Source organism: Peromyscus maniculatus, chromosome 11, assembly GCF_049852395.1.
Source record: "Peromyscus maniculatus bairdii isolate BWxNUB_F1_BW_parent chromosome 11, HU_Pman_BW_mat_3.1, whole genome shotgun sequence".
In the NCBI taxonomy this organism is placed as follows: Eukaryota; Metazoa; Chordata; class Mammalia; order Rodentia; family Cricetidae; genus Peromyscus; species Peromyscus maniculatus.
This window is the reverse complement of record NC_134862.1, coordinates 59,541,526-59,556,866: the sequence shown is the minus strand read 5'-3', so window position 1 is coordinate 59,556,866 and position 15,341 is coordinate 59,541,526. Positions and strand designations below refer to the sequence as shown.

Genomic DNA, 15,341 nt, shown 5'->3' with positions numbered 1-15,341 from the left:
AGATTCATGAACACTGGATCTAAACACGTGAGTGTTTCCCACAGTGCGAACCAACCAGGAGAGCTAGAAATACATCTGAGGAATCTGTGAGTCAAAAGAGGAAAAGGAAAGGCTGGAGAGATGGCTCAGCAGTTACGAGGCTTCCAGAGGAGCCAAGTTCAGTTCCCAGCACCCGCAGCAAGCAGCTAGCAAATGCCTGCAACTCCAGCTCCAAGGACCTAGACTCTCTTCTGGCCTCTGAGGGTGCCCACAAACACACAGAAGAAACACACACATACACATGAGAAAAAAAATTAAGAATAAAATAGATCTTTTCAAAAAGAGAAAAATTTTGATATATGCATATATCATTTTATTAGGACATACACAGAGACATTTAAATTATTTTTGTTTTATTATAAATTACACTAATTTGGGTTCCATGCTTTTTTTTTTTTTGTATCTTTACTCTCAAAGGAAGGTGAAACATTTTTAATATTGTAGCATGTCCCTGCCCAGTTTAATTCAGAAAGCTGAGTGTGGGGTTTATAGTATTTCCATAGTTAAACCCATTGCTGTATGACTAGCCTAAAATAAGATGAAATACATAAACGGCAGTCTTGCATGCTGCATATAAAGACGTGTGTCGGCGTAGCCCAAAGTGATGCACATCCAAGCTTGGTGTTACCTTGAAGGCAAGGGGACAAGGCTGCAATATCTCATTGGGTCTTACAGCTATAACAGTAAAAGAAAGAGAAGATGGATGCCCAGAACTAGTATCCAGCTTCCCAGGGCACCTGCTGGAGTATGGATGTTTAAATAAAATGTGCACGTATGAAACAGTGGCACAGATTCTTTCTAAGTATTCATAACTGGGTGCTTAGCCTTGGCACCATTATTGAGAATAATACAATGTCTTTAGTTTTTGTTTCACAGACTGATTGTTTTGTGTGTATATATGCTTTTTTTTCTCTCTCTCTCTTTTATGGATCATGGCACATGCGCAGACATTAATGAATGTGAGCAAGCACCTAAACCTTGTGCACATCAGTGCTCCAACACCCCCGGCAGCTTCAAGTGTGTCTGTCCACCAGGACAACATTTGTTAGGGGATGGGAAATCTTGCGCTGGATTGGAGAGGCTGTCGAGTTATGGCACTCAATACAGTAGCTATAACCATGCCCGGTTCTCCCCTGTGAGAAGTGATTATCAGCCTCGGCAGCCTTACAGACAGCACTCACAACTCTACAGCTCCTACTCAGAGTATAGAAACAGCAGAGCATCTTTCTCCAGGACTAGAAGGACTATTAGGAAAAGTTGCCCTGAAGGCTCTGAGGCAAACCATGACACATGTGTAGGTAAATGTCAGCCATATTGCATTTCCTTTCTGTGAGCTCACTTCTTGTCCAGAGTCTAAGCATGTCTATAGCACCTGTGTTCAGTGCACTGAACTGTATCTCATCTCAAGTCTGGACTGACTCAAAGTTTTAAGACATATATGCCGGCACCTGAGAGACTATAAACTTCATCTAAATAAACGGTGTATTTGCATGTGTGCATTCTGATAATCTTTTGTGTTATATTAAGTTTCTCTTTCTGATTATTCTTGAAAAGTGTTACTGGATTAAATCCTATGTAGATATAAATGTCAGTGTGGTCTATAATGTGAGTTTTTAGGAAGATACTCATATTGTCACATAATATGAAGTGATCAGATCGTAGGTTTGTATGATGCAAAATTAGTGGCTTAGAAATGAGAGTGTTAGTGACTCAGACAGCTGTTCTATATAACAACCAACATCCGGATGTTGGCTGTTGTCCCTAGTTTCACCATGGAATTTCTCAGTTAGATTATTTTCTATGTTTATGAATAGAAAGATAATGTGATCCAGAGCAAGATTTGTTTGCGTTGCTCCAAAATATGTGTGCTTAGTATCTTTATCTAAACTCAAAAGCCAGTAACTCAATTTTACAAACATTAACTGTAATTTCCCCTAGAAAATCTGAGACCTTATTTTCAGCTAAGTTGTAAATATTCCCCTTGCCATATATTTAACTCAGCTTTCGGTAGGTATCCAGTTTGTATGTCAATGAGCTAGGCATCAAGAGTTAGCAAATAGCAATTGGCCCCACTAGCTTGTCAGATGGCTAAAGAAAGCCACCAGGAAAAGAGGGAAACAAGGGAGAAATCCTGTAAAAATTCAGACTGTTGGACCAGACCATTCATCCTTACAGCTCTCTTTATGTGTTCTACACTTTGCTTATCCTTAGTGGCATGCACTTTCTATTTAAACTTTCTTAGTGTTTTAAGGATTTCTTCTCCTTCTGATTTGTTTTTTATTATTATTATTTCTTCTTTTTTTTTCACTCTTCTCCATCCTGTTATCTTTTCTGACATGTTTCCTTGGTCAACTTCAGGTGAACCCAGATTGTCCTATTGCCTGGGTTTAGTTATATCCTCCAGACCCTCTGAAAATTTGAGCTTCATACTTTGTTATTGCATTCATATTTTTTTCCAGTGTTTTTCTTTCTAGTTATCCTGGTGTACTTAAAATTTATTTTTATGGTTATGTGAACTTTGTTCTGTGATGAGCTTTCCAGAACTATAGACACAGTCAATGGCATATGCTCAAACTTTAATCCATTTATTAACAATGCCCTACATTTGGTCCAATGTGGAAAATAACCCCACAGCCACTGATTCTCTGCATATCACATCATTCTGAGTGATTGGCAGCCCTCCATGCCTACAGTTTTGATCTGACTCTTCACTAGTCAAAACGTTTCACTCTTCATACTGTCTTTCCGAATGTCTTCGGAACAGTTATTCTTACTGGTGGGACTCTGGCGCCAGCCACCATCCCACTTTTTCTTCATTTTGGACAAACTCTTTTTTTCTGTTCTATTTTTATTCTCTTTCCTCAAAATTGTTGCTCCTGCTCATGCTGTAAATAAACTAAACCACGCCCTCACATCGTGTACCGCCTAATTGCTGTGCTCTAACACCTGAAGGTAAAGAGTAGTTTTAGAAAGGTTCTCATATTAACAACCCAGCTCCCTCCTTCCCATCATTGCCTGTAGCAGCAGCTCCATCATATAGAGTCTATCAGCCCAGCTCCCTCCTTCCCATCATGGCCTGTAGCTGCAGCTCCATCATATAGAGTCTATCAGCCCAACTCCCTCCTTTCCATCATGGCCTGTAGCTGCAGCTCCATCATATAGAGTCTAGTAACCCAACTTCCTCCTTCCCATCATTGCCTATAGCAGCATCTCCATCATATAGAGTCTAGTAACCCAACTTCCTCCTTCCCATCATGGCCTGTAGCTGCAGCTCCTTCATACTGAGTCTAGTAAAGTTTTTCTTTCTTGATGTTTGTATTACACCAGTACTGTGTGCATCAAAATTATCTCCCTTTGATAGGCACACATTGTTCAGGACTGTTTCAGAATGAATATATCAGTCATGTAAAATCTAAAGTAAGCTTTTATAATTCAATAACCTATAGATCTTTCCACTTATTGAGGAGACAATGAGGAGGCTTGGATATTTCCTAAAATATGGTGAACATTTTATTGGGACTAATAAAGATATTCACACTGGGGTTGCAGACAGCTCTGGAATCATCTAACAAAAGCAACTTACAACAAACAAAGACTGCCCTTAATTAACCATCTGGGACAGACAAGTCACAAAAGGATTAAATTGACACTGTGGAATCCTGTGAGATTTGAGCAAATTTTAGTTTTTAAACAGTTGATCCCAGGGCTTAACAGAAATAATGAACTTTGTTTCAGTTCTGAAAGCAGAAGTCACACTTGGCCATTTTAAAATTCATATGTTGTGAAGCTCCATGTTAATGACTTGCAGTTCAAAGACATTTGAAATTCTATTGTTGTTTTAGATTAAAGCAAATATTTAAAGAGGAAAGACAAAAATAACTCACACAAATTATGAAATGAATACTTTGGTTAGCTAAAATGATGCATAAACATGGGAAGTGAATATTTGCTGAATATGTATCATTAACAGATTTTGAATCATTGCAATTATATTTTTAGCATGTGCAAAGCACACAACAAGAACAAATCCAGTTGCTCTGAGACATCTCCCAGGCCTCACTTTGTCTTTTCTTTATTTCTACACTTCTGCATTCCTGTTCCTACTTCTTGCCATATTCTTCAGTGTTCCATTGGTTAGTGTACACTCAGGGACCATGAAAGAGATGATCCACCCAAACCGCAACTGGAATACAAAAACAATTGTTGAATTTGGATTATCATCTACTTTCACTGTACTTTTAATGTGTGTGTGATATTTTTTCAATTTAATGATAGCTGGCACCTCCCTTGTGATTTATAAAATGTTTTCCCATTTATTGCAGTGCATGAATCTTCCAACAAACCCAATGACACAGAATAGGTGGTCTCTATGTTTCCTTCTGGCAGAAGAATTGACTGAAATCTTTGAGACGTTAAAGGGGCGGTCCAGCTTAGCACAGCTGTAGACATGTGTTTACCACTAGCACTTAGCCATTATATAAAGAGATTGAGAAGTATTTCTCACAAATATGGAAATATTTCCACCTGAAAATACCTGCATATGGAAAAGCTATGTATAGAAGCTGTAGGGAGAAGATGCAGAGAGACTGACATCTAAAGCTTACATGAAAAAAACAGGAGCTAGAGAGATGGTTATGAGTACTGGCTGCCCTTCCAAAGGAGCTGGATTTGATTCCCAGCGTCCACAAGGCAGCTTGCAGCAGTTCGTAACTCCTGTCTCAGGGGACCCAATACCCTCTTCTGGCCTCCATATACAGTGCACAGTCATGATACACAAACAAACATGTAGACAAAACACTCATGCATACAAAATAATCATTTTTAAATGGATAGCTCTTTTTCCATTTAATATAAAAAGAAACCTCCAGGCAAATTTTACCTTTCTAGCACAAAGTCAGTTCTTTGGTGGTTTAGGATCCTATACAAATCTGTCACCCCTGTATTTTAATGCAATTTAGCATCACATAGAAAAAATGGCAAAGTTGAGGCTTCAGCTCATATTTGTGCATATAAGATGATAAAGAAATGTTCGTACATTATAACATAGTGTGGTGCATATTGTAACGAAGTTATTTATTTCACTAAAAACAAACTTTGATGTATAATAGCTCTAAGCACTTTTAAGAGCATGAATGTAAAATCAGCAGGAAATGTATCTTATGTCAGCCACTGGTATTGATGGCTCTGTCACAGATTCTGCTTAACATTTGGCATGATCGTACACTCTGCTTTCTTTCTGAACAGATATTGATGAATGTCAAAACAGAGATACTTGCCAACATGAGTGCAAAAACACCATCGGAAGCTACCAGTGTGTCTGTCCGCCAGGCTATCGACTCATGCTCAACGGGAAAACATGCCAAGGTGAGAAGAGGCTGGAATGCTCATTGCTCCAGTGTGACATTAAAAACAATGTGGAAAACATGAGAAGATTTTGTGAATAATTATCACCAAACCCCTGGCTGCTCCTCTTCTTCCATACTCGTTGCTCAGATGTGTAGCTAAACAATACTTTTGCAAGTGGGAAAAGCAAGAGGGAGGTGGCTCAGTGAAGGAAAATAATGGGGGCACATACTTGGTGGTCTTCCTTGAAGAATCATTGACACCGTTCATATTCGAGACCTTTCCCACTTAAAGGGGACACGTCTTTTTAAAAATTTAACTTTTTCACCAGCTAACTAGGGTGGCAGGGGAAATGAGAGGAATAATTAGTATACTGACTACAATGGGAGGGGCCACTCGATTTTCTCCCATTAGATTGATCTCTAGGGTTATCCGTGATGAAATGGCAATAATCTCGTCATTCTTTGACCCTACAAATGAAGACTCACAATCATATACTAGTTCTGCTGGAGGTAAAGGATGAAAACAAATGACTTGGTAGTCCTTCCCTTTAGGAGCTTACATTCTAATGCAAACAAATGTAAATAAATCAAAATACTAATTTACAGGTTCCATAGTGAGGTTGAGCGCAAAGCAGAGTGAAAATGGGAAGGAAAAATACCAGTCGCCACTTTTCCCTGTTTTGTGTGAAAAATATGAAAAGAGAATGGCACTTTCATGATGTATTATACTGCAAAATATACTTAGATTAAAAAGAAATAGCCCATTTATCTCTTCTGAGAATCTCCCTCAATTTTATGAACAAAATCTAAGCATGATGTATGTCTCTGATTTTTTTAATTTCTGTCATATACAAACTATATCCTTTTGAAAAGTACACCTATAAACTCTTTAAGAGAGTATTTTATCAGTAGCAATAAAATGGAGATTAAATTTTCCCTTTTTTTGACTCCACAAAAGACTTGCTTGAAATGCAGTTTGTAGATGTGGCCTGGAAACCAAGACCTGTAGCCAGAATGGCTTTACCTCATGTACCAAGAGGCATCCCCTTCCCTACTCTTCACACTGTCTGTGGTTCCCCATTTAGGACGCTGGGGCTGGAGACGTCTGAACTCAGTAAAACCTTTACTCCCATCCATCAATCACTGCACTTTGTCAGGAATATACTTTACACAAATAACTTGAGTCAGCAGCATCCGTGGGGTTTCCAGTCATGTATACAAATGTATACAAAACTACTACCTAGGGTAACTATGTGAACCCCCCATATCCGAGTGTAGTCAAGACCAAACCTTAGAGTGTATATTCTCCCATGGCCTTTTATCTTTCCTACGGTGCTGTGACCACTGCAGGCAGTACACCCAGGAGCAGGGGGTTTAAGCGCTGACTCTCCATGCTCTGGAACTGACTCAGCCCAGGCATCTTTCTAAAAGAACACCAGTGTCACTAGGTTTGGTGGCAAATGCTTTTTCATACCAGTCCTCTATAGGCAAAGGCAGGCAGATCACTGTGAGTTTGAGACCAGCCAGGACTGCATCATGAGACTCTGTCTCAAACTTTAAAAAAAAAAAAAAAGAAGAAGAAGAAGAAGAAGAAGAAGAAGCACCAATGCCCAAACTACCACTATCCTTCCTACAGATCTCTCGGGCACCAAAGGACTCAGGGCAAATACCAAAGCATTTAGAATTATCAACTGAACCACAAAATCCCTTAAGCAAAGTTAAAGGGTTATATGATACGCTCATTAGAGAGATTTTTTCTTCTTTTCTAAATCTTGCCATTTTTTTTTAATTGCCCTCATTTAGCTCAAAACATTTTTCAGTTTGCATTTGAGCTGCAGAGTGGAAAATGCTGTGAGCAAATCAGAAACAGGTGTCATGGAAGCGTTTGCAATTTAAACGGGTTACATACTTTTGTGGTTTTAAAAGGCCACGAGAGAAAACATTTCTGCCTTTTAAAGAATTCCTTACTCTAAAGAATAACTGGGAGTCTCTTTAGAGCTTTAGAAAGTGTTGGAGGCATTCACAAGCAGCAAGAGGCTGGTTTTCATGGGGGATGATTTTCATTTTTTTTTTTTATGCTATGGCCTTGTCAGTAGGAAATTACAGTGAACAGTGTCAGAGGGGACAAAGACAGAGAAGTCTGTCAAAAGTACAAGTCATCAGCTATAAAATTAAAAAATACAAAAAGTGTGACCAATCCAGATTTGAGGAACAGTGAGGAGAAACTAAAAAAAAAACCTCAGCCTGATTTTATGCGACACAAATATTAAATAAAAAAGAAAACTCAAATAGGCTTTCATACATGACAAACAATGCTTTGTTGGAAAACTATTGATAAAAGCAAATGCTTTTTAGAAGAAAAATTTAATGTTATAATGACACTGAATTTGAAAGGAGTTCTGTCTTCTATGCTTTTTAAGAAATAGTGCATGATTACCAGGAGTCCAGGTTACTCATACTTTCTATAGTATAGATGTATATTTAACCTTGATTATTTTTAAAGTATCTGGAAGCAATTGCTTAAATGAATCATATTTTCTAGTGTTGTTGATATGAAATCTTTCCAGCTCACGTTGTCATTCTTTTCTTGTAAGAGAGATGATTATATTATTGCCTCCACTTCAGTTTCTCCTGTAATATTCCTATGGTGTTTATTGGATATCATCACCTGGTCCATTATAGAAGACAAGAGTATTATTCTTCTAATTTTTCTTTGAGACAAAGTCTCATTGTGTGGCACTGGCTGGCCTGGAACTCACAGAGGTCCGTCTGCCTCTGCCTCCCGAGTGCTGGGATTACATGGGTATGCCATCATGCTCTGCCTTATTTCTCTGTTTTTATTTGTCCTTTTTGTTGTTGTTTTTGTTTTGCCTTCCTTTTTTAAGAACAGTGAGTAGACCACAGATAAAGGAGGGTCACCTGCCTAATAGCATAGTGCTTACAAAGATTCCTATGGAAAGCAGACATTATTACAGACTAAAGACAGATGTTTTTTCCTCAACACAGACTATAGTTCTGCAGACCAATAAACACTTCTCACATTTGCTTGAAGCATCCAAAGACCTCTGTAAAATACAAACATTTATGAGGCGATATTAACTTTTGACTGTTTAGACTGAATGTATAATGTGGGGAAAATATGGATAATTCTTGTGTTTAGGAAATAATTCAATAATTTTTTTATATTTTTATTAATTTTAGTGTACGAAATAATGGATTTCACTATGATGTTTTCATGAAAATATATCATTGCACCTTGCTCATGTTTTCCCATCAATGTTTGCCTCACCTCTCTTCCCTTTCCTTCACTGATCCCCCCTCAATAGTCCCTCAGCTTTCATGTCAAACACATGTATTTACAAGTTCTTATGCATCTTTCTAGACCCATCCTAAAGCAATGAAACTCTAGGATACTAACAGCTCTTATCACACACACACACACACACACACACACACACACACACACACACACACACACACACACACTGCCCCTGTAACACAATTCTTATGGCTGCCACAGGCCACTGGTCTCCATGCTTCTGCATCAGATCAGTATACAAAGTCAGAGACAAAGGGAAATTTTGAAGTTGGGGGGGGGGGGAAGCCTAACTGAATTTCTTTCACATTCTCCTCAAGGTCTTTTTATTTTATCTTTAAGACAACCTCAATTTGTCAAAGAGATATAGCATATTCATAGGATAAAAAAACATAATTAAAAATTGACTCACAGATAATAGACATGACTACTGAAATAGAAGTGTGTTTCACACTGATTCTTTTATTTTTATTTATTTATTTATTTTTTTAATTTTATTTTTTTATTTTTTTTTTTTTTGAGACAGGTTTCTCTGTGTAGCTTTGGCGCCTTTCCTGGAACTCACTCTGTAACCCAGGCTGGCCTTGAACTCACAGAGATCTGCCTGCCTCTGCCTCCCAAGTGCCAGGATTAAAGGCGTGCGCCACCATTGCTCGGCTCACACTCTTGATTCTTTATTGTAAGAAAACTGGTTGTAAAAAAAGAACATAGTTTTGTTCAAGGATTCACGCAGCCTTTCTCGGGAAAGTAAATGAAGGTTATGGAAGAAACCCTCCAGAACATGAAGTTCTCAGGCAGATTGTTGTGGGCAGGGTGAACTTGTGGGAAATGATGAAATTGGTTACCTGAAATACTTGCCTGCCTTCATACTGGTGGAAATCCTCATGTATCACCAGGCAGGTTCAGATCGCCACAGTGAGAAGATTAAGCAAAATAATAACGTTAGGGTCTCAAAAATACCTCAAAGTATTTATTGGATTTTTGTGGATGCTCATTCAGAAATCTCTCTTAATCCCGGACCTCTCATCCTCTGGTGCTCAATTACAAACCCAGCTTTGAATTATGGCACAAAAACCTTTTCAGAAAGCTTGAAAGTTTCCTTCAGTTCTGTGTTACTTTAAAATTGTTTTATTACATCAGTGTTTCCATTTAATAACTCCGTGAGGAAACCACAAAGAAAACAATGTCTGTTACTTGCCTGTTTCTGCCGTTTTTTCCCATTGCTCCAGGAAGCATTCCCATCCCACACTGCTGGGGGTGGACTCTGCTGCCAGAGCAAGTCACTTCTGTTCCATTTGATAAAACTTGGACTGGGGGGGCTGTTTATTTAATCTTGAGGTTTTCTTTCTATAATTTATCTCTCTCTTCAAGAGCTAACTTACCTAACAGTGTCCTGTGGGTTTGCAGCATGAATCCTTTCATTTGTACTGTCTTCATTCCCTCCCTACAATCTGAACTTCTAGTACAAGAATTGCTCATACTATAAAAAGGTTCTTCACTTTGCAAAGTATTCACATGCCCCTCCCCCCTTTTTTTGGCTTGGTCAACGTGCATTTAAAATATTACTTGCTTGACAAACTCACGTGTATTCTGCTTTTCAAATGGAAGAGGCACATGAGCGCTCTTAAAAGCTACGCTCTTACTTTTGCAGCTCTTATGTTCCTTTGACTTTTAACATATACTAGAGAAACGTGTCCTCAGAACAGTCAGGGAAATAAATAGACTGGGAGTCACACGCCCCAATTTGTGGCTGAAGTTTAGATATGACAAATAAGCTCACTGGAGGACTAAGGTATGAGAACTGCCTCTATATCCCAGTGAAATACTAATGACTGCTACGATAGCCCTTCTTGACCCCAACTAATGATGCCCTGTATCCTTGTGTGGTCCCTAGATGTTGATGAATGCCTGGAGCAGAACGTGCGCTGTGGGCCGAATCGCATGTGTTTCAACATGAGAGGAAGCTACCAGTGCATTGACACACCCTGTCCGCCCAACTACCAGCGGGATCCTGTTTTGGGGTATGCTTCACCTTCCTATTCCAGACATGCTCCTGGAAACCCTCTGTTTGTCTACAGTCATGTTGAACTCATAGGAAATCAGTAACCATGAGGGAATGCAGGCTGACCATGTGTTCCTTCTTCTATAAATGCACAAGAGATGAACTCATTAGGCAGCTTCCCCTGCAAACCAAACCGTCATCTGTGATTGCCAAGCCTTCCTGGATGAGGCTTTCCACCATGGAGTCACAGTGTGGGGTCCAGGGCTCTCCCACAACAGCAAACATTTTGTGGGGTGCAGAGCCTGCCTTTTTGAAGATTCCCTACTTGCATTTGTACTGCCTCAAGCTGGTAAGAACTGTCACCAGGTAGACTGGTCAAAGGCGTACCTTTTCTGTTGCTATGGTGACTCACCACGCAGCAAGAGAAGGAGAGAGACAAGGGTGAGTCACTAGTCTGCCCATCGATGATATCGTCCTTACATTTCCAGGTGTCTGACTGTCTTCTTGGCTCTGAATAAACTGCTTAAAATTTTTCCCCACACTGTCCAAGGACCAAGGTAACTTGGAAACTTGAAAGCAAGGGATAATGTTCATCGTAGACAGTCTCTGCCCCTTGCCAAATACTCACTGGAGCTCATTCTTTTTTTCCTCCTAGTAATGCCTCAAGTTACTGTAGCATGACTGTGTGTGTGTTGCCCAGAACCCTCCATAAACCTGTTTGTGATTAATAGGAATGGAAAAAGGAAAGAGAGAATTAAAAAATATAGATTTACAATGTGTCTTTAAAAACGCTATGACTAAAGAGTATGTTTTCATGAAATAGTCCTTTGTGAGGTTTTTTCCCTCTAGATTTCTAGAAAAAAAATAATTTAAATGTCATTATGACTCAGCATGAGTTCTGAAAGGGGAAAATCATTTTAATGTAAAATAATATGAAACAAAAGTTGAAAAGGAAGACACCCTCCCCTAGAAATCCTAAGTGACCTTTAATTGTTCTGAGAAAAAGGAACCAAATAACTATACATCCTATTTCAACAACCTCCAACCAGCATTAAGATAAATGTTATGATGTAACTTATGGTCTTGTCTCAAGAAGCACTTGTTTCCAAAATACATCTAATGCTTTTTTGTTTGTGAAACTGACTTTTTACTTTAAGGTCAGTGCTCTTGGGACTGTGTTGGAGTTGTGGTAGAGCATGTACTTAGTGTACACAAGGCCCTCATCTAATCCCAGCACCCCACCAAAAAAGAACTAAAGTATTCTTGCTTACTTCAGGAACTCCAACTCTTCTGGTTTTAATAGAGCAAGGATATTGATACTTAACTATAGAGCATGCTAGTCTCTTAGCTACCTGGCATCTCTTTTGAGTTAGTGATCTAGGACATGGGAGAGCCACATTTTGTAAGTAAACAAATTCCTGAGAGTCACCATGGATCGAGATCACCTATGTCATATCTTATCCTGCTCCAAGGTATATAACCATTTACTTAAATGTGTGTCTCATTTATTTTCTAACCTTAGGTTCTGCCTCAAGAACTGCCCACCCAATGACTTGGAATGTACCTTGAGCCCATATGCCTTGGAATATAAACTTGTCTCTCTCCCATTTGGAATAGCTGCCAATCAAGATTTAATCCGGCTGGTTGCATACACAGAGGATGGAGTGATGCATCCCAGGACAACTTTCCTCATGGTAGATGAGGAACCAGCTGTTCCTTTTGCCTTAAGGGATGAAAACCTGAAAGGGGTAGTGTACACTACCCGTCCACTACGAGAGGCAGAGACCTATCGCATGAAGGTTCGAGCTTTATCCTACAGTGCCAATGGGACCATTGAGTATCAGACCACATTCATAGTTTATATATCTGTGTCTGCCTACCCATACTAGGAAGTACTCCAGAACCTAGTCCAGATATTTCAACCTCGTTAATCATGGCAATCAAGGAGCCCTACAGTTTACTATCTCTTGAACAGTTGCAATCTCAGCAACTTGAAAATGGTGCTGTACTCTGTTATCTGCATGTTCCTTGGTACTGCTGAGGTATCTGTATGATCCCACTACAGTCGTGTATCTTCCAGTAAGGTCTAGTGGAGTCCTTCATTATTTTCTTTATTTATTACACTGGAGCAGTTACTTCCCAAAGATTATTCTGATCATGTAACAGGACACAGCAGTGATGTTGTGTATAGCATAATAGCTAAGATCCTTCTCTTGGAAACAATATTTAAAAAGTAATTCAAATAGATTTCTGAGCATTTGGCTATTCTTAGAAGCATAAAACCAGTTTTTATGTGTTTTGATAAAAGCTTATGGCATAATATAAGATTTTTAAAATATTGATATAAGACTTCTATATCTCCTTTCAAGTTTTTTTCAATTTTAAGAATTAAAAAAGAGAGAGAGAGAAACACCAGTATTTCTGAAGTATAGTGCAGATATAAGTTTGTTTGATCCTACATGGAACTTACCATGATTAAATACTCAAGATATAGTCCCAGTGATTTTGTGAAATTTATCTGAACCTCTTACTATGTTATCAGAAAGTTACTTCCCCTTTAGACAATCACCCATGCCATGGGTCTTTGACATTTTGATATAAACTTTTATTCACTCAGCTCCATAACTTTTACATTCCATATTTTTTATTTTAAGACATATCAATAGAAGAGATTTCTTGATTATTTGTAATCATATATGTTCAAGTTAACATGTTAAACGTCAATACACTGTACATGGTGGTAACAGACTCTGTAAGCAATTGTCAAGATGTATTCTATTTTTATGAAGTGTATATATTACCTTAGTGTGTATTTTCTATATAATATCTTTATGGACTCTTTTATAAAATTATTTTATAAGAAAATTACAGTAAAATCAGCCTAAATAAAGTTTTCACCTCTTTTTCTTAAGAACCCAAGATGTGCTTCCTTATAGATTGTATTGGGTTCTTCTCTGTGGCTGTGATAAAAATACTTGGGAGAAGAGAAGTTGAGGGAGAAAGGACTCATTTTAGCTTACGGTTCTACAAGAAGAAAGCCCATAATGGCAAGGAAGATGTGCTAACAGCAGGGGAAAGCAGGGAAGCCAGTTGATCACATTGCATTCACACTCAGGAAGCAGAGAGAGAACAAGCTGGACCAGATCATAAAACCTCAAAGCCCTCCCTTAGTGACAGGTGCCACCAAGGGGTCCAAGGGGTGTTGAGGGTACTGGGAAGATAGAGGGTGTTGGAGTATTAGAGGTAGGAGTATTGGCTGGTGTGGGTGCTGGGGTAGGCAGGCAAGAGAGAAGCAGTAAAGCAAGGTTCTGGTCTCCTTGGAATGCAGACCCTCAAGGCCAAACCCAGCTCCACTTAATGTGGACTGGAAGTCACAGGGGTGTTCTAGCTTTAGGGCATCCCAGCTGAGGGCTCAAATATCACAGCTAAAGGTAATGGTGATGCCATTTGGTGATTTATCAGGGTCTTTTGACTCTGGGGAGAGGCTAGACAGTTCCATAACTTTCCCAAACAGTGTCACCAAGGAGGAACCAAGTGTCCAAACATACGAGTCTATGAGGGACATTTCACATTTGAACCACACACACAGCTGTTATAAATACTGAAGTTTTAGGAATAAAAATAAGCTGTAGGCATCACAACAGCCCAATATACATGGTATTATCATTCATATTTTAGAGGACCTTGGGCATAGACAATTTGTGCAACTTAAGAGAACTCAATTAGTTAGTGGCAGAGACGTCACTCTTTCTGTAAAAGTTCTCACTGCCTCACAGTTTTGTCACCTAACTGTAGTCTCCTTATATCTCAGCTAATGAATAAATCCCTTAAATAAATATGAGAAAATAAAGAGTGGAAGGCAATGAATAAAATAGTTCAATACCTGAAAGTGGAAATAGAATCAATAAAGAAAACCCAAACTGAAAGAAATCTGAAAAAGAAAAATTTAAGAACTCCAGAGGCAGTTCTCACCAATAGAATACAAAAGATGGAAGAGAGAACCTCAGACATTGAAGACATGATTGAAGAAATAGATACCTCAGTCAAATAAAATGTTAAATCTACAAAAATCCTGGTACAAAACACCCAGGAAATCTAGGACACTAAGAGAAGACCAAATCTAAGACTAAGAGTAGAGGAAAGAAAAGACACCCAGGTTAAAGGCTCAGAAAATATTTTCAACAAAGTCATAGAAGAAAATTTCCCTAACCTAAAGAACTGGGTGCCTATTAAGGTACAAGAAGCTTAAAACACACCAAAGAGACTAGACCAGAAAAGAGTGTCTCCTCTACCTATAATTAACAAAACATTAAACCTACATAATAAAGAATATTAAAAGTTGCAAAGAAAAAAGATAAAATAGCATATAAAGGTGAACCTACTAGAATAATGCATGACTTCTAAATGAAAACTCTAAAAGTGAGAAGAGCTTTGAAAAATGTGCTGCAGACTCTAAGTGACCACAGATGCCAGCCCAGACTACAGTACCCGGAAAAATGTTCAACTACAATAGAAGGAGAAAATAAGACATTCCATGATAAAATCAAATTTAAGAAATACCCACCTACAAATCCAACCCAACAGAAGGTGCCAGAATGGAAACTCCAACCTAAAGAGGTTAACCACACCCAAGAAAACA

The 15,341-nt window shown here is 38.7% G+C and overlaps 1 protein-coding gene across 3 annotated transcripts in view; it reads left to right on the top strand.

The window, feature by feature from the left end:
• The window catches only part of Hmcn1 (hemicentin 1), a 440,991-nt gene extending 427,375 nt beyond the window's left edge, over positions 1–13,616 (top strand). For 2 of the 3 annotated variants that reach the window (XM_076547591.1, XM_076547593.1), the window contains 4 exons: positions 987–1,337; positions 5,284–5,403; positions 10,595–10,721; positions 12,225–13,616. In XM_076547591.1, coding sequence (XP_076403706.1) covers positions 987–1,337; positions 5,284–5,403; positions 10,595–10,721; positions 12,225–12,591 — 965 coding nt within the window. In that variant the 3' untranslated portion in view covers positions 12,592–13,616. The remainder of the gene's footprint in view (positions 1–986; positions 1,338–5,283; positions 5,404–10,594; positions 10,722–12,224) is intronic. The other variant, XM_076547592.1, reaches the window with a different exon arrangement.
• The last annotated feature ends 1,725 nt before the right edge of the window (positions 13,617–15,341 follow it).